Source organism: Mustela nigripes, chromosome 14 (assembly GCF_022355385.1).
Source record: "Mustela nigripes isolate SB6536 chromosome 14, MUSNIG.SB6536, whole genome shotgun sequence".
Classification (NCBI taxonomy): Eukaryota; Metazoa; Chordata; class Mammalia; order Carnivora; family Mustelidae; genus Mustela; species Mustela nigripes.
Genome location: NC_081570.1, coordinates 27,952,036 through 27,970,917, shown reverse-complemented (window position 1 = coordinate 27,970,917; position 18,882 = coordinate 27,952,036). Strand labels below are relative to the sequence as shown.

At 48.1% G+C, this 18,882-nt stretch overlaps 1 protein-coding gene across 1 annotated transcript in view; it reads left to right on the top strand.

Annotated features, from left to right (window-relative positions):
- Positions 1 to 18,882, top strand: part of GRIK3 (glutamate ionotropic receptor kainate type subunit 3) — a 222,314-nt gene that overhangs the window by 112,171 nt on the left and 91,261 nt on the right. The window contains exon 2 of the mRNA XM_059377288.1: positions 18,181 to 18,357. Coding sequence (XP_059233271.1) covers positions 18,181 to 18,357 — 177 coding nt within the window. The remainder of the gene's footprint in view (positions 1 to 18,180; positions 18,358 to 18,882) is intronic.

Sequence of the window (18,882 nt, the reverse complement as noted above, 5' to 3'; positions counted from 1 at the left end):
CTCTCTGGCCTCCCTCGGAATCCAGAGTGAGCGGGGGCAGCAGGCAGGCGGAGATGAGGCAGGAATGGGGAGAGCGGAGCTGCTGTCGAAAACTCATAAATTGGTCCCAGAGAGAAATGGAGCCTCTATTTTGCCCATCAGCTCCCTTCCCCAACCATTACCAGGCAAGCAGCATGAGGGCCTTGGTTGGAGCAAAACCCAGGCATGGGTGTGGGGAATGGCTCTGGGGCAGCCGGGCCTCCCTTTTAGAAGGACACAGAGACTCCAAGGGCCAGTCTGGGCTCAGCCTCCTCAGGGAAGTGGCCTGGAGCTGGGGACACTTGACCCCAGGGAACCTCAGGTGAACCGGAGGGCCCAGACCCACGTGGCACAGGAGAAGGGGAAGGTGCTACATGGCTAGACCCAGGGTGACAGGGGGCCCCAAATCTGTGCCCGGAGTAGATGATAGTCCCTGAGAACCCGGCATTGGCAGACGCTGGCTGGCCCAGGGATGGCAAGTTCAGGAGCAGGGCTTATTCCAAGGCTCCCGCAGAGAGCCGCAGGAAGGGAGAATCAGGCCGCAAGGTGCGTCAGGCACGGGGCCAAAGGCTTTATGGGCAGCATGGCCTCTAGCCTGCACCGTGGCACGGTTGGCAAGATTCCCATTTCACGGATGTAAAAACTGATAGGCAGAGGAGGGGAGCCGGGGAGTGGCTGAGCTGGGGTGTGAACTGCGCCTGACAGTCTGACTCCAGACCGCTGTGGTCTTGTCCCTCTGGGGACACTGTGACCTTCAACAAGTGAGCTGGGCAGATGAGCTCCCAGAGCTGGGACGCACATCAGCACAGATGAGCTTCGGGGGCTTAGGGTGCTACAGCCTCTTAACTCCCTTCCAGCACTGTTCAGCTGTGGTTCTAGGCCTGTGGCCAGGTTCAGCCAGGTGCAGTGGGCGGGGCGGGGCGGGGTTGCAGCGGGGGTGTGGGAGGGACATAGGGCCTTGCCTTTGAGAACTGGGAACCCAGCAGCATGCCCTGGGCATGCGCACTGCAGCCTGCCTGCTTCTGCTGATGGTGGAACTGGCTAACCAGCTGGAGGGGATGCTCCATCCTTTTCCTCCCTCCTAAAGATGAGGATGCTTGCCCGCAGCAGGCAGGACTTGGGAGGCCCTGGGCACTGTGCCTGTCCAGTGGACTCTCTGGTCCTCCGCTGCAGGATTCCCTGGCCGGCCCAGCACCTATGGGGAGCTGCTGTGGAGACCCATCATCACGGCATGTCAGCTGTGAGCAGAGCCCAGCCTTGCTGGAGGGAGGAGCAGGAGGGCTTTCTGAAGCAGGGACTGAGAAAAACAGATGCCAGGGAGGAGATGGCCTGGCAGGTGGGGGCCTAGGTAGGACCACATCGGCCTCTGCCCGCTTGCTGAAATCACCAGACTCTTTCATGCTCTGCTCCTGCTGTTCCTCTGCCTGGTCCATCTGCTTCTACTCACTCTTCAAGGTCCAGCTTAAACATCACCTCTTCCAAGAAACCTAATGGGATTGCTCCTGGTCATTTTCATTCCTGATGCACTCTGTACTTCCCACAACAGAGCAGTCATCAGCCTTCTGCTTATTGATTCATTTCTTTGATCCAGTCCCGCTTTAGTCTGTGAGCAACTCAGGGAGACAACGGATTTATCCATTCTTAGGTTTCCCTCACACTAAGATAGCAGTGAACCTCCCTAAGAGAGCCAGAAAAACCAGTCCCCTGCAGGCACAGTGTTTACTCCTTTTCTGGCTTTTATGACAAAGTTGGTACCTCAAAGGCAGGGAGCTTGCTTGCTTAGACCAGCACTGTCTCCCCAATGCCTAGAATGGTCAATCACAACATAGCAGGTGTGCAGTGACTGCCCAAGATGGGGGCTTTCTCCCTGCCAGCTCAGTATGTGGGCCCCACACTGGGCCCTGGACAACAGCTCTCCTGAAGGGCCCTGCCATCGAGGGACCAGCACAGAAGCAGTGACGAAGGTCAAACTCCCCATACACCAATGTGGTGTATGGGGAGGGCTTACCTGGCCACACCTGGGTTTCTGGTGTGAACTGGAGGGAAGTCACACTCCCTCTGAACCTCTGTTTCCTCCCTTGAGGAACACAGTGAGAATCTAGTATTTAGGGATGTTGTCTAAACAGAAGGATGTTCATAAAGCCTTTGGCCCAGGATGTGGTGCACGGAAAGGATCGAGTACTTTGTTGCCGCTGATGAGAGGCATAATGTCATGAGTAAAGGCATGAAGACGTGGCCGTTCTTGGGGCGGGGCTGAGAAAGTGTCCGGGATGGGGCTAAAGCACGCATTGTGGAGAGAGGTTTAGTGGGAGACAAGGTGCCGGGATAGATGGGGCCAGCTTTATGAAGACATTTGAAAATCAAACAAAAACTGGGACCCTGAACCTCTGGGCAGGTGGAAGCTATAGAGGGCGTGAGGCAGAGCATCAGCACCACTGAGTTTGGGCTTGGTGGTCCATGGGGAAGATGCAAGGAGGGCGGACAGGGAAGAGAAAGGGAGGGAAGGGAGGGCCTGGGGAGGCTGGCACCCTGGGGTGGGGCGTGGGCTGGCAGGGGGTACCAGACAGAGCAGTGACAAACCCCAGAGTCATCTGGGGACCTCAGGGTGAGGAGGGGCTTGGGCTGGGAGGTGAAGACCCCAAGGTTTCCAGCTTGGACCCCTGAAGGGCTCTGGTACCCTTCTCTGAGATGGGAAGCCCAGGGGAAGAGCAGGTTTGGGGAGAAAATGCTGTGTTAGATTTCAGCGATGTTGGGTTAGTGGAGGGCTTGAAAGTACATCCCAGGACGGAGAGCCTTGCCCTGACAGAAGCCTGCTTCTCAAGCGAAGCCTGGAGGCTTCAGCCTCTCGGCAAATGTGACACGTGTTTGGAAGCACCCCTCTCTTGGGTGAGGACGACAGACAGCCCATCCCAGCACAAACACGGCTCTATCTGGAAGGGGGTATTTGCTTGATCTTTTTTGGCAAACAAGAGTCTGCTGTTTTATTCTTGTGGCCTAATTCCCTCTGCTTGGAAATACTTGAAGTCTGTTGTTGTTGCTGTTAATTATAGCCTTATAAGGCAATGAAAGAGTGAGTGGGAAACCACTGAACCCAACGTGTGGAATGAGAACCACACACCATTTCCTCAATAGTTAAACATCCGTCTAGCAACATGGAGCCGCAGACTTAAGCGCTGTGGGTGCTGGTGTTAACCTTTCTCAGATGAGACTTGGGGAGGAGATTGCAGCTTGGCTCAGAGCTGGATGCTCTCTATTTTATCACCTGTACTCTCTTTGCAGTCTGAGGCTCCTGACGCAAACCAGAGCACCGGCTAAGTTCTGGCTCTGCAGAAGCTGTATGATTTTGGACAAATCGCTGACTTCTCTGATCTTCCATTTCCTCTTCTGAAAAAAACAAAATGTGACTAAGAGAAGAATCCCGGTCACGGGGTCGTTGCGAGGATTAAGTGAGCTAATGAGAACATGGGCTCCTTCCCGTTAGTACAGCTCCTGAACTGCTTTTGGTCCCCCAGCTAATCCACACCAGATGGTTATGCAATTGTTCAAAGTGCAGGGTTTCGTGGATGGTGTCTTTAAACCTTTATTTTTAAAATTCAAGCTGCTTTCTCCACATTGGCTGAGGGTCCATGCAGATTTTAAAATTGCAACTTTGTTCCCATTCTCGAAGGCACCCGCTGTCCTGCCTGTTCTATATAGCCTTGGGCTTTCGGAGTGGCTGGGACCAGAGGAGATGATGTATCTTTCTGGCTTTTGGCAAGAAGTGCTCGGCTTTCTGATCTGGATGCTCCTATAGCCATCTCCCCCACCACTTCAAAGCCCCAAATTACATTCTGAATTTGTGTGGTGTCCCCTTCTGACATATTCTGGTGTGCCCCGCCCGCCCCTGTCACCACAGAGGCAGCCGCCCTGGTTGAAAGCCTCTGTCCATGTGTTACCTCCCTGGGGTTCTGTTGGTCAGTCCTGTGATGCATGCTTATACCTGTAAGTTTCACACACCTTCAGTTACACCTGATACTGGCTCTGTGGCGCGCACTGGAGACAATGTGAGAAACCAGCTCCATGGGCTCAAAGAGCTGATGTTCAAATGGTGGCAGACTATCAACTAGATGGCAAATACTGGGGTTCATTTCAGCTTGCATTAAGAACTTTGGGGAAATAAACAAGGTAGAGGTCCCCCTTACCCTTGTGGTACTGTATGCCAGGTGCTCCCTGAGTGCTGGATGAAACGAAGGGCTGAGTAGTTGAACATCTCTATCAACAGAGTCGGTGGGGAGCAAGGTCACTTGGAATTCCTTCGTTCGAGCCTGGGATTTCTTTATACAAGCGTAGAGCTTGTGAAAGATGCAAGCAGCCTCATTTGCTAATGATCATAATTAAGCCAGAATCTCTTCTTCCAGCCCCTCAGGGAGAGAGGCACAAAGCATGGGGCTGATGATTTGGCTCCCTGGGTTTCCCTCCCTGCTGTGTCCCTCCCTAGGTGAGATGTTTGCCCGCACCTGCCCAGGTGCGCTTGCACACAGCCACAGGCTAATGGGCCTGGCTGGGTAATCGCACCTCGACGAAGCTCTGTTAAAACAAGCAGACACTAGTGTCCCAGAATCAGTCCAGGAAGAGACAAAATGTGTCACATGGGGTCCCTGGTGTTAAGTAGATCGAACACCTTCAGTGTCATACTTTATCATGCTTTCTTCATTCTTTCTGGGTGTCTGTGGGGCTCACGGCTGGGGACTGGGTGTGCGGAGTAGACCGAGATCTGAAGGCTCGGGCTCTGGACCTCGAATAGCTCACACCTCAGAAGGGGAAAAAAGACCACTTTTGCCCAAAGCACTGTAACGCAGTGATTCCCAAAGCATGTTTTCAGTGAGATGCTCTGCCAAAAAAGGTTTTCACGGCTGTCAAATAAGTTTGGGAAATGTTGCTTATGCTACCCCCAACTCTGAGACTGCACATGAGCAGAATAAATGCCCAGAGAAGTCCTGCAGGAAAGGAATCTGCTCGACCTTATTGAACTTCTAGTTCCCCAAACATACAGGAGACTTTAGCCTCCCTGCATGCAGTGGGTGGTTTCCTGGTGTCACCAAACTAGCAGAGATGGAATTTGGCCTCCAACCAGGCCCGAAGTGTCCGTCCTCCACCCAGTGTGCATAGTAGCTGGACTCAGAACCTGAGCAGGGGGAAAGAGAGAGGGTGAAAAGGAAGTCCAGGCTCTCATGAGATCGAGGCCCCTGGGGCTCTAGCCTGCCCCCACCCCCACACCAGCGATGAGCAGGGAGCCATTGGCAGGACCAGAGCGACCCCAGGGCAAAACTGGGCTGGACCATCTCCTTCTGGGAGGCCAGCAAAACGTCACCAGCCAAGAGCACCGAGGAGGTCAGGGTCTGTAAGAAGTGGACCTGGAATTTCTTTGGCAGCATTTGGGTTGAGTTTGTGGGGGAAGGTGTTGTGGGGCCGGGGACTGGGCCAGTTGGGTAGCTGGGCTGAAGGCAGCCACCTTCAGTGGATTCAGGCCAGTGGTGAAGTGTGCTTGTATTTTCGGCATCTGTGGGTCCTCCCTCTGAGAGCTCCTACCTGGGAGAGGTGTGTGCCCAGGAGCTCTATCTGGGTGAGCTCCTCTCAGAGTTTGGGGCCTGGCACCTGTGTGTGTGTGTGTGTGTGTGTGTGTGTGTGTGTATGCGTGTGCATGCGTGCTAATGAAAACAACATGTGCTCTTGCCACACCGGGCCCTGTCACCTGTCACTCCAGCGGTGCTGTCAGAGCAGAAACAAAACAAAACAGAGAAGTGGAAGTTGATTCTATAATTAGTGCAGTTTCTTCACTGTTCATTCGGGATCTCCAGAGATCAATTAGCTTGCTTTTAAGCTAAAAGGCATCTGAATAAGTATTTAACCTGCATAGCAATTGATATTTAAAACAGATGAGGATGAGAGTAATAATGCAGAACCGGCTGCTCCTGTCTCCTGCACTCCTTTCCCTGGCTTCTGCGCCCCCTTCCCTTCACCTCTGCTCACTCCACATCCGGTGTGGCCTTCTGTGGGGCCTCCTGACATTCTCGGGGCAGGGCTGTGGGTGGGCAGGTTGGCACTGAGGGGCTGCTGGAGGCAGGGCTGCTGTTCACAGGCTGACTCCGTGCAGCAGGTGGCCCGGGGGTGGGGAGATGATCCCCAGGTAGGGCTGCCAACCCCCTCCCCGCCGGGCAGAGCTGGTCCTTTCCTGCCACCTGCCAAGCTGCCAGGCACATAGCACCTCACCCTCCAGGCAGGGGGCAGGGGGCGGCAAGCATGCTTCCAGAGAACATGTCTGCAGAAGCTTCCTCATCTAGAAAGAGCCAGCCACTGCCAGGCTGGGGGCAGGGTGCAGCCGGGAAACTGCGGAAACTGGTGCCCTCCTGGCTGAGCATCTTCTATCAGGTGATCCTAGGATACCTGTGTGCTTTTTGCTTTGTCACTGAAATATTAACATCCAGAGCTGGAATTTGCTTTTTAGAACAAGCGCTGTGTGTGTGCGTGTGTGTGTGTGTGTGTGTGTGTGTGTGTGATGTGCATTGATAAAGGCGTTTATTTAACAAATGGGTCTTGACATCCTCTCTGTGCTAGATAGTGAGTTGGGCACTGGGGGAGGGAAAGAGACACCAGGATGGCTAAGGTCTGTCACGACCTTGCAGAGACCACAGCCTAATTGGGGTGGGGGGCACCCGCTGCATCACAATACGCATGAGCCTACAGAGGATGAATTTGGAGCTCAGGGAAGATGTCTTAGGAACTCCAAAAGCAGACCCGGCAAGGGTTCCGGTTCTGGAGGTGATCCCAGGCAGGTGGTGCTGGACAGGGAAGCAAGTTGGGGAGGGAGGACAGGCAGGGAAGATGCGTCCACCAGTGGGCTATGCTGTGGATACCTGGGACTCAGCCCCTCTGGGGCCCTTCAAGAAACTGTAGCTCATACCTCAGAATTATGCCTCGGAGGGGCAAGGAAACGAATGCACCCATCTATGCCCTGCTTCCTAGGCAGGGATACTACAAAGTTCCTAACTCCCTGGCTCTCATGGCCTGTGCTGGCCATGCTGCACCATTGCTGGAGAATGTTCTAGACACAGAAAGCCCCAGCTGTGCAGAGGGACGTGTCTACGGGCGGCCCCTGGGTGGGACTAGGGCATAAGAACCGTGTGACACAGGCTGAGAAGAGAAGTGTGGGAGTCAGGTTTGGATGGGGATGGAATGGAGGAAGCAGGGAAGGTGATGCAGGCGGAGAAAAGCACGCTTGAAGGGACAGGCACAGACGGGCCAGCGAGCTCTGTTGTGGGGGTGGGGGACATGCTATGTAGAAGAGCCGAGGCTGGGGGAGGTCGGACTGGACGGGGAAGGGTTTCAGAGGCCAGCTTGGGGCCAGTCCTTCTGCTCTGGGCATATGTGCGTGATGGTGCGCTGCGTCACGGCTCTATCCCTCCAGGAGGCGGGCCAGCCTTTCTGGGGTCTCAAGGATTCTGGGTCTTCATTCCTTCGGTCCCTCCGGCAAGGGCACTTACTACTGGCTGTGCTCCTCTGCCAGCCCTGTCCCCAGCAGCCTGAGCTCCTGTCCCTCTGCCTGCTGACAGCCCATCGGTCATCAGGATCTCTGGGCAGCATTGGAGCCTGCAGCCATCCCCCCGACATGGTCGATTCTACAGTATTTGACTTGCATGTCCCTGAGTTGTACAGACAAAGCTCCACATATTACCAGATCAATTAAAACAACTGCCACCAGGCCCCAGGTCTCAATCAGAAGACCCTCCCCTGGGACCCTATGGGGTCTGCTGCTTCTCTGGATGCCCAGTCTCTGGAAAGTGCTCCCCAGCTTCCTTGGGCCTTCACAATAGTAACTTCTTACCCCTCTCAAGGACTTACCGTGGCCCTGAGATGATTTTTACCATTTAGTCCTCAAAATAGCTCTGTGTTGTAAATGCTGCTAATATCCTTCTTTTCAGAAGATGAATTGGAGACACGGAGGAGGGAGGGCAAAACTGGAGGGCAGGCGAATGGGATCCAGGCAGGAGGTCAGTGAGGAGGTACCAACGGGACACGGGGTCTGGGAGAGGGTCTGGATAAGGACAGACATATGGTCAGGTGTGTGGGTGCTGCACTAGATGGCTGGTTTCAGTGGACCTCACCGCTTCCCAACTGTGTGACTCTGGGCAGGTCCCCTCCCTCCTCCTGCCCAGGATGCCCATCTAGGGCCAGTCTCCCCACTCGCCACCAGCTGCTGCACTCCCTCCATAGCTCAGCTCTCAAGCCACTCAGATGCCACCTCCTCCGTGAAGACCTCCATGGCACTCTTATGAGTTTCACCAGCTTTCTGACATTCTCATCACATGGAGAATTTTTAGCCATATAGTGTTTTGATTTGCACCCCTCCTCTCATCTCCTTTTCCAAGCTGTGAGCTCCTGAAGGGCTGGGAGGATGCCCAGGCACTGGCTGACTCACGCAGTGACCAGCATAGAGCTGTGTCCCCAGCTGTAGCCAATAAACTGCTTGGGGAATGAATGAATGAATGAATGAACTAACGAATGAACATGAGGGGAGACACACCTACTCCTTGCCCCATCTCCTTACCCATAACCTCAGAAAACCCATCCTTGGGCCTTTCCTGCTAGGCACTACTTGCCTTCTACAAACCCCACATTATGCCCAACAGGGAAAGCCAGCGAACTTGTCCCCCAACTCCTCCTCCTGCTGAGACAACAGCATACAGAGGCCCAAAACCAAGTTCAGAGGCACTGTCAGGGTCCCCCAAAGGCTGGCTAAAGTAGAGAGCAGAGCCTGCTTCTTCCAACGCACAGGCTGCACAGAGCCGCAGGGGCCCTGGCAGGGAGAAGAGAGAACCTGATCAGAACAGACAGGGAGGCGGGCCCCGTGAAGAGGCTGTTAGCAACAATCTCGCTGATCAGCGTCTCAATTAATCTCCACGACACCTTGGAAACTTCAGAAAAAGAACAAAGCGGACCAGAAAAGAAAGAGCAGACTCAAGCCCTGGAGGACAGACAGTGCCTGGGCCTGGTAGTGGGAACGTGGGTGTCTCCTGGGACTCTGCTGCCAGACAGAGGAGGGAGGCAAGCGCAGGCCCCGCCGAATCTCCCGGGCTCCCCACGCTCAGGGCTGGGCTGCTTCTGCCAAGGCCAAACTCAGGAACACAGAGTTGTTCAAGAGAAAGGACAAGCTCAACAGGCTCTAGAGCAGCCCTAGACAGTCGTGAGGTCGTGGGCTTAAGCAGAGAGACTCAGCCTTTTACCATTCTTGCCCTAAGACCTGTAACTCTGGGTGTCTCTAGGGCCATCTGACGAGAGGGAATGTGTGTGTGTGGTGGGGTGGGGGGACCGCCACGGTCCTTGCCCTTAATGTTGCAAGGAGGAGGCCTGGCCCGGCAGCCGTGAAAGTCTTCCCTCCCGTTTTCTGAGGTCACACGCAGACAGTCCTAGGCTCACCTGGGAGGCAGAGAAATTCCACCATAGGGCACATTTCCAGAGATAGAAAAAGGAATTTTTAAAAATAAGGGTGTCTAGCGGGTATCTGGGTGGCTCAGTTGGTTAAGTGTCTGACTCGTCTTGATCTCAGCTCAGGTCTAAATCTCAGGGTCATGAGTTCGGTCCGGTCCCCTGTTGGGTCCCACACTGGGCGTGGAACCTACTTCTAAATAAAAAAAGAGGGCATTTTTGCTTAAGGTATTCAGAATTTTTCTCAAAACATACAACAGCACATCTTGGTAGAGGGAGCGAGAAGCAGGTTGGTTCTGGTTGGCACAGCTAATTCAATCCCTCCTTCCCTGACCCCTGGCCCTCAGTATCACGCCGGAGATCAGGGGAGGTTTGAACTAGTGTTTTTTGCGCTGTGCTTGGTGGAGCCCTGGAGGCTTGCAGAGCCTTCTCAGGAACCATGCTGTCAAGACTCTAAGTGCCCAGATGGTAGAAAGAAGCTTGGGCAGCAGTATGCTGGTTAAACACATTTTCTAGGGAAAAAATCCCTAATTTGCAGCATCTGCTTATTTCCGTGGTGTAAATACTCTCACCGTGGCTGATTTCAAGCTGTTGGATCACTTTGAAAATTTCACAATTAACTCTAACAAGCTGGCTTTGGTTGCAGAAGGGAATCTACTACCTCCTGAACCTCCCTGGGCCTCAGTTTTCTCTTATGTGAAATGGGACAATAATACTTTCTAGCTAATGGGGTTGTAGAGGTTTTGTGAGTATTCAATGAAGAGTGTGGAAAGCACTCAACATAACTCTGACACATCAGTTTTATTATTATTATTATTATTATTATTTTTACCCAGTGGACTTCCACTCAAGGTTTTGTTTGAAGAAAATGTTCCTGTTCCAGTTGTGCCCCACCCCTGCTTACATCTTCTGGGACTTAATTCTCTCTCTCCCTCCCTCTCTCTCTCTCACACACATACACACATCCCACCCCAGTTCTTCTGCAGCCCTGGTGTCTCTGCTCCATTTTATTAAAGCAGAAAGCAGTGACAATTATTTTCATAATGAACTGGCTCTTCAAATTAATGCCAATTACACTATGCAATCATGATTAAGATTATGCATTAATCAACGGTGCCAACCTACTTATTAGCCTCTTTAAATAACGATCATGAGGAATGTATGGGAAGGGAGAAAAAGGAGAGGAGCCAATTGAGTGGGGGAACTGTCTCTAAGTGGGGCGGGGTGCTCCCTCCAGAAACCAAGACCCAAAGCAGTTTTTCTTCCACGAATCAGAACCCTAGCCCATCAGACTTGGAGCTTCCAAAGGTCCTGGATCTGTACAGACCCCTGCACAAAAGGGAAAGGGGTCAAGAGGTAGGTAGGGAGAAGGCAGAAGAACCGTTGACATTTTGTCAATTAGGGAGGTTCACTGCTCCCTTTCCCTTCCTTCAAAAGCATGAAAAGATAGAGTGTGATTGATACTTCCCCTGGAGCCATGCCACTCCCATCTTATGTTAGGTCTCCCAGATGCAGAGCCTGAGGCAGGGATTGAGATACACAAGGTTGATAGAGGAGAAGAGAGTTCCTTAGGAAAACCCTGTCAGCAAATAAGCAAAGCAGGGTGGAGACAGGGACAGGGTAGGCAAAGATGCCGCCTTGGGTGAGATCTGGATTTGCCTGACACAGCATGGAGGTGCTAGGGGGGCTCTGGGGCATGCATGCATCCCAGAGGCCAGGGTACCACCCTTTTGAGCCCCAGTGTGCATGAGTCATCAGTGACTGCAGACTGCCCCCAGGGTCAAAGTGAGTGGGCTAACCTTCTGGGCAAGGTGTCTCCCTTCAGCTGAGAACAATTCTCTAGAGAAAAGTGCAGCCTATGTATGGAAGGTTCAAACCCAGTTCTGCTGCTTCCAGAACCCACTCTCTGAACCTCTATGTTGCACCCAAATATTTGTTACTGGGGTGTCCCGAAACACTGAAATGTTTGGGGTCACCTGGCCCTTGACATGTTCGAGTAGAATGATGCCTATCCTTGCGCTGGGTTTGGGAGTGGGAGAGGGGCAGTTTCTTCCTGACAGCATCTCTGAGACTGTTCCTGGGTTTCCAGTTTCTCTAAATCTCTGCTTATTCTGACTTGTCTTCTCTCTCATCCCACGTCCTGCACCTCCTATCTTCTTTCTGCCCCAGTTCACCCTGTGCTGGACCCTGCCCTCACTTTCCCCAAAGAGCACAATCTGGTGTCCATTTTCTGTGGCCGAATTTACTCATGGTCAGGTCTCCTGTAAGGAAGGGAGGTGACAGCTCAGTGCGGGCTCACTGGAAAGGAAGCACTAGGCACCATTGTGCTAACCTGGCCCCTTCCTGCCGTGGAGGATTTCGTCCCGGCCCCATGCACCCTTGGCCATGAGTCATCGTCTCCTCCTTTCTCCCTTTTTGGGTCCACGTCCTAGCTGTTGCCTTCATTTTAGGCCCTTCTCCCCTCTTCCTCATTCAAAACTCAACATCACATTTTGGGATCCTTTGCACAGCAGGTTAGTACTATCATAGTCTTACCTTCTCCGGGCCCTCCAGGACTTTTCCCTTTAAGATAAAGGCTGCCCTTCCCCTAGAAGAGGGGATGGACTGCAGCACACTGGCCCAATCTAGCTGGCCCCCTGCTTTTGTAAGTAAAGTTTTGTTGAAACGCAGCTGTACTTGTTTGCAAACCTATTGTCTATCACTTTCACATTCCGAAAGAAGAGTTAAGGAAACCCATCTGGTCCACAGAGCCAAAATATTTACTGTCCTGTCCTTTCCAGAAAACGTTTGTCAACCGCTGGCCTAGAACGGAGAAGTTTAAAATTGATTTTGTTCTTCCAAATGGCATTCTTTTAAGCATTGTCATGAATTAAGCTCTCTCCACATGACATGCATTTCATTACATTGTTTTCTTTCTTCCTTGCAATGGTCAACCCTTGGAAGTAGGTGCCCATTTTTCAGATGCAGAAACTGAGTCTCAGAGAGATTGAGTAACTTCCCCAGTGGGAAGGGCTAGGGCTCAGACTGAGGCATAATCGTCACCAGAATCTGAGTTGGGAACAGTTCCGTTTTTGCGTCTAACAGCTGAGCCCCGCACATTGGCTGGTTATTGTCTGCTTGTGGTTGCCCGAGCTTTCCTGTGGGGCAGAAGCCTGATGTTAAGTTTTCTTGATGTGCTAGGACTCAGTGGCATGTTGGAATGTGGCAGAGATTAGTGGGTGTTTATGGAACTGAATGGCATACCCCCCAGGCTGGGATCTCAGTGCCTGAGATGTGTCCCCTAGTGAGCTCCTTTGTAGCCCAACTGCCAAGATGTGAGAGGCCGGGAAGGAGTAAAACCCTTGGAAATGTCTCCTTGTCCCCTGACCTTTGACCCTTGTTGAGGCTGGAGATCTGTAATGACTGCACTTCTTCCCGGGCTCCCTTGAATAATTTTTCTTTTTGTTTTTACATTTTAAAATAATAAAAAGAATGCATATTTATTGTAAATAACCTGGAAAAATCAAGATAATACAAGGAACATGCTACAAAATTTATAAACCCCTTCTATCCAGAAATACTCATTGGTCAAATGTTGGTACAAATCTTTCCAGTCTTTTTTCTATAGATATAGATAATGTGTTTACGGTTTGATAAATAGATTTCAAACTATAATATAATTTTGTTGCTTTGTTGGGGGCATTTGGGGCATTTTCTGTATCATTAGGTATTCCTTAAGAGCATTTTTTTTTAAGCTTTTTTCCTTATTACCAAAGCTCTTGCTCAGTGCAGAGGACTTGAGGGAAAAAGCACTAAGCAAAGCAATCCATTATCTTTTTACTTTCTAGAAAGAACCTCCATTAACATTTTGGTGTATGCCCTTCTGGTATGTCCTTTTTGATTTTAATTGGAATTGCATTAAATATATAAATTAATTTGAGGAGAACTGACATCTTTACAATATTGAGCCTTCTCTTCCAGGAGAAAGTTATGTCTCTCCATTTATTCAAGCCTCCTTTTACGTCCTCCAGTAAAGTTTTGTAGTTTCCTTGGTATAAGAATTGCACATTTATTGTAAAGTATTTTATTTTTTTCGTTGTTGCCTTTGTGAATAGGATCTCTCTGTTTCCTTCTAATTTCTCACTGTTTATTGCTGATGTATAGTAAGGCTGTACATTTTTTCTGTATTTGTATGCTGGCTCTTTGAGGAGCTGTCTGGCTTCTAGTAGGTTTCCATCTGATTCTCCTGAGTTGTCAAGAAAATAGTAATAAGCGTCTGCAAATAATATTGTGTCTCTTTTCTGATTGCACTACCGTGATTTGTTCATTTTGTCTTATTTATACAATGATTTTAAATAATATTTTATTACGGAGGATGTCTGCCATATCACTTAGGGAAAATGATATAATGGATCCCTGTGTACCCATCACCTGGCCCCAGCAACCAGGAACCCATGACCTTTCCAGACCTATTTATATCCCCTTCACACCTACCCCTCCCCTATGATTTTGAAGCAAATCCCAGATACCATGTTATACCATCCTGTACCCTTACTCTTAATGCCTGCAAGTTGCTCTGCCATATGGATGGCTTTTAATACATCAAATAGTCTCCTACTTTGGGACATTAACTTGTTTCTATTTTTTCAATATTATGTCAAGAATATCCTTCGACATAAATGTGTTTATGTATCTCTAAGTTATTCTAAATTTATATCCCTAGAGATGCTAAATCCTGAGCAGTAAATTAAAATCCCTAGAATTACTGGATCATATGGTATTTTGATCATTTATTTTCCTTTAAACACATACACACCATCACATGATGGCTCTTCTGATTAGAAATAGAACACATGTTCGCTGCAGAACTTTTGGAAATTACAGAAAAACACAAAGAAGGAAATTAAAGTCTCCCATAATCCTGCCACTCAGAGAGAAGCCCTCTTGACATTTTGGGATGTATTCTTCTCATCCTGTTATATGTGCTTGCCCAGCCTGTGTATGCACACCCACGCAGACTCCCATGCATGCACACTACGTGTTACAGATTGTCAGCCTGCTGGAGGACTGGGTTGGGGGGCACATTGATTTCTTCACTTTTTAAAATACTCACTTTAAAAAAAAATTTCTTAATGGTGGAAACAACCCAAATACCCATTAACTGGGTGGTGAATGCGTAAATAAAATGTGGTAGAAAGTACTATTATTTAACAGTTAAAAAGGAATGAAGCACTGAGATATGCTACAACGTGGATAAAGCTCAAACATGTGCTAAGCAAAAGGACCCAAAGACTACCTACTGCATGATTCCATTTATGTGAAATGTCCAGAAAAGATAAATCTCTAGAGACAGAAAGTAAATTAGTGGTTGCCTGGGTCTGGGGCTGAAAACCGTGATTGACTGTAAACAGGCTCAAGGGAGCTCTCTGGGGTGATGGGAATGTTCAGAATTGTAATGATGGTCACACAATGCCATCAATTTATCCAAAAATCATTGTACACTTAAAACAAGATGCATTTTGTGGAATTTCTTAACATAAATAATACCGCGATGAAGTTGATTTTTTAAGAGTAAAGACATTAACATAAAGCTTCATTTGGAAAATAAAGAGTAAGCACAGAGAACGAAATAAGAAATCTACCACATAGGACGGTTCGCTTGTGCTGTTTAGAAACCTCTCCTATTTTTCAGTCAATGGCATAGATTCCTCCTTATCTTCCTTCTGTTCTCCCTCTTCTAACGTGGAATTGCCCTGCATCTCCAACTTTATAACCTTTGTATTTCACTTAAAAATATGTCGTGGGTATTTCCCAAATCATTAAATGTTTGCTATTATGTGGAAATATATAGCTTATTACAGTTATGGACTCCTTCTCTGGTATTGGACATCCCTAGATCCTCCTTCCCATACGTGATCAGTGTGTCCATTGTTGCTATCAGAGTCAATTCCTAGAAACTGAAGTATTGAATCAAGGAGAAATATTGAATCAAAGACCTAAGCATTTTTGAAGCTTTTGGTATGTGCTGATGGCCACCAAGAAGGGGAGGTATACCAGTTGCCACTTCCACCAACAGTCAAGCAAGTGTCTGTTTCCAAACGCCCTCAGCAAACCTTGGTGTTTTAACTTATTTTATGTTTGCCAGTGGGACAGGCAAGACGTGGTATCTCACTGTTGGCTGAAATGGAGTTTATTTGATTTTTAGGGAGACACACATTTATTCATACGTTAATAGCTGCTTTGTATTATTTTTTTTTTTATCAAAATGCCCATGCTTGCCCTTTGCACCTTTTGCTCTTGGAGTATTTGTGGTTTTTTGTTGGCTTTTTAGTGTTTATTTTTATAAAATAAGAACATCAATTTTTTTAAAGACTTTATTTATTTATTTCACAGAGAGAGAACATAAGTAGGCAGAGAGGCAGGCAGAGAGAGAGGAGGAAGCAGGCTCCCCGCTGAGCAGAGAGCCCGATGCGGGGCTCGATCCCAGGACCTTGAGATCATGACCTGAGCTGAAGGCAGAGGCTTAATCCACTGAGCCACCCAGGAGCCCCAGAACATCAATTTTTATACTGCCAAATATGTTAAAAATATTTTTCTAAGTTTGATGTTTGCCATTTAATTTTGTTCATGGTAGTTTTGATATATTATTACTCAATATATATTATTTCTGTGATGTTATCAGCATCTCTTCTTTGTTTTCTGACTTTATTATAATGCCTAGAAGGAGCTCTTCCACCTCAATATTGTGTAATATTCACTTACATCTTCTTTTTTGGTACCTTTATACTGTTTTTTTCCTCCCTCCTTCCCTTAATTTCTTGCTTTTTAATCTTTAATCCATTTGGAACTTATTTTGATATATGGCTTAAGATTGGAATCTAACTTAAATTTCTCCCAAATAATCGAATAATTGTCTCAGCTCAATTAATGAATAATTTATATTTTACCTACTGATTGGAAACAGCCACCTTTGTCATGTCTTAAATACTTATCTCTCTACTTGAATCTCTTTCTGGGGGCTTTTTATCTCATCCCATTGATCTGTCTGCATTTTCATATGTCATTAGGACATGTTTTTAATTATTTTGGCTTTTATGATGCTTTTTAAATCCGGCAGTGCAGATCACCTGTCATCTCTTTAGGCTGCTATCTCCTGGTTAGTCTTCCTGATGCATTTTAGAGTCATCTTGTCCAGTAAAAGAAAAAACCCTTCTGTGATTCTGATTGGAATTGCATTAAACTGAAAAATTAATTTGGAATAAACTGACACCTCTATTCTTGAGCCTAACTGTCATGGACAACGCCATGTCTCCTCATCGAAGTCTGCTGTTACATCCCTCCCTTGTAGTGTTTTTGTCATTTTCTTTCTTTTTTTTTTTTTTAAGGATTTTATTTATTTATTTGACAGATCACAAGTAGTCAGAGAGAGAGAGGGGAGGAAGCAGGCTCCCTGCTGAGCAGAGAGCCTGATGTGGGGCTTGACCCCAGGACCCTGAAATCATGACCTGTGCCGAAGGCAGAAGCTTTAATCCACTGAGCCACCCAGATGCCCCAGTTTTTGTCACTTTCAATGCTGAGATTGCTCACTTCTTATTTGTTTTCTTATTCATTGTGTAATATTTTTGTTGATCTTAGAAAGGAGATCTTTTACTATTAAGTTTTCTTACAGTTGTTGCTGATATAAATAAATGGTATTAATTTGTGCTAACTGGTTATTTAACTTGACCCTCCTGCTCCTGCTCCTGCTACTTCTTTTTTTTTTTTTTAAGATTTTATTTATTTATTTATTTGTTTGACAGAGAGATCACAAGTAGGCAGAAAGGCAGGCAGAGAGAGAGGAGGGAGCAGACTCCCTGCTGAGCAGAGAGCCCGATGCAGGGCTCGATCCCAGGACCCTGAGACCATGACTGAGCTGAAGGCAGAGGCTTTAACCCTCTGAACCACCCAGGTGCCCTGCTCCTGCTACTTCTTAACTAGTTTTTGTGTTTGGGGATTAAGGTTTTGCAGGAAAATATTTATATAATTTGCAAGAATTTTTTTTCCTTCCAAGAGGTGTGTCTCTAAATTCTTTTTCTTTCTTGTTTTGTTGGTTAATGGTGTAGTGTGAATCTTTACCCCTCCTTTATCTCTTTAATGAGAATGTCTCTAGTGTTCACCATTAGTGTGATATTGAAGGCAGATTTGAGCTAAAGGTGCTTCAAGGTAGTAACTTTTCTGGTGCTAGTTTATTAAGCATTCTTAACAGCAGTGAATTTTGGATTTTATCAGATGCCATTGTACGTCTTGTGAGTTGATCATATGTTATTTTTTTTCCTTTGAGCTACTGATGGAATGATATTCATAGATTTATGTTGAACCTCCCTTTCTTTATATTGAACATAACTATACCTGGTCATGGTATGTTTTCCCGGTAATATTCTAATACATTCTACTTGCCAGCACTCTATTGGGAATTTTCATAGCAATATTACTAAGTTGGTCATTTTATTTGGCTGTTTGTCAGTCTGTGGCATCAGTCTCTGTTGCTGGCTGAGTGAAATAAACTAGGAGGATCTTTGTATTTCTTACGCTCTAGTCAATTTCTATGCATGGAATTATCTAGGATAATATTGAACACTTTTGGGGGGGGTGAATCTTGTCCATAAAACCTTCGAGCCAAGCATCTTTGTTAACATGCCCTTCCCCTTCCGCAGCACACACGATTTTACCCATCTCTTACAGGAGGAATCTTCGAGTATGCGGATGGCCCCAATGCCCAGGTCATGAATGCTGAGGAGCATGCCTTTCGATTTTCTGCCAACATCATCAACAGGAACAGGACTCTGCTGCCCAACACAACCTTGACCTATGACATCCAGAGGATTCACTTCCATGATAGCTTTGAGGCCACCAAGAAGGGTGAGTATGCAGTCTTGACTGGGGACAGAGGCAGTCTTGTTTGCTGTCCAGGGTCCTGACACTGGGTCCCAGCTTTTGGTGGACTTGAGGATCAGAGTCTATGTCTCCTGGTTTGGGAATCTGCCTCATTTCCAGTTCTGCTTAGGGGGAGTCATTCCCCAGGCTGTCCACCAGGAATTTCACTGGCAGGTGCCATGAGGGAATGAGCGGCCATGGGAGGAGGTAGAGAATGAGGCCTGAGATGGGGCTGAAGAGGTAGAAATGTAGAGGTCAGCTCATATCCCCTACACCTTTGAACTGAAGCTGGAATTTTCAAACTTGTTTTTCTTTCATTGAAATCCTACCCAGAATATCAATAATTAAAATATGCAACATTAAGTTGCCATAAAAAGACTTACTAAAAAACAATGGAGCTGTGTCTATGGCTCACACAATTTGACCCCAGAGGCTGTTGGTGATACTTGAAGTTTGACATTAGCCTCAGCATTCAGTACATTTCCATATTTTGTTTTAGCTTCACGATAG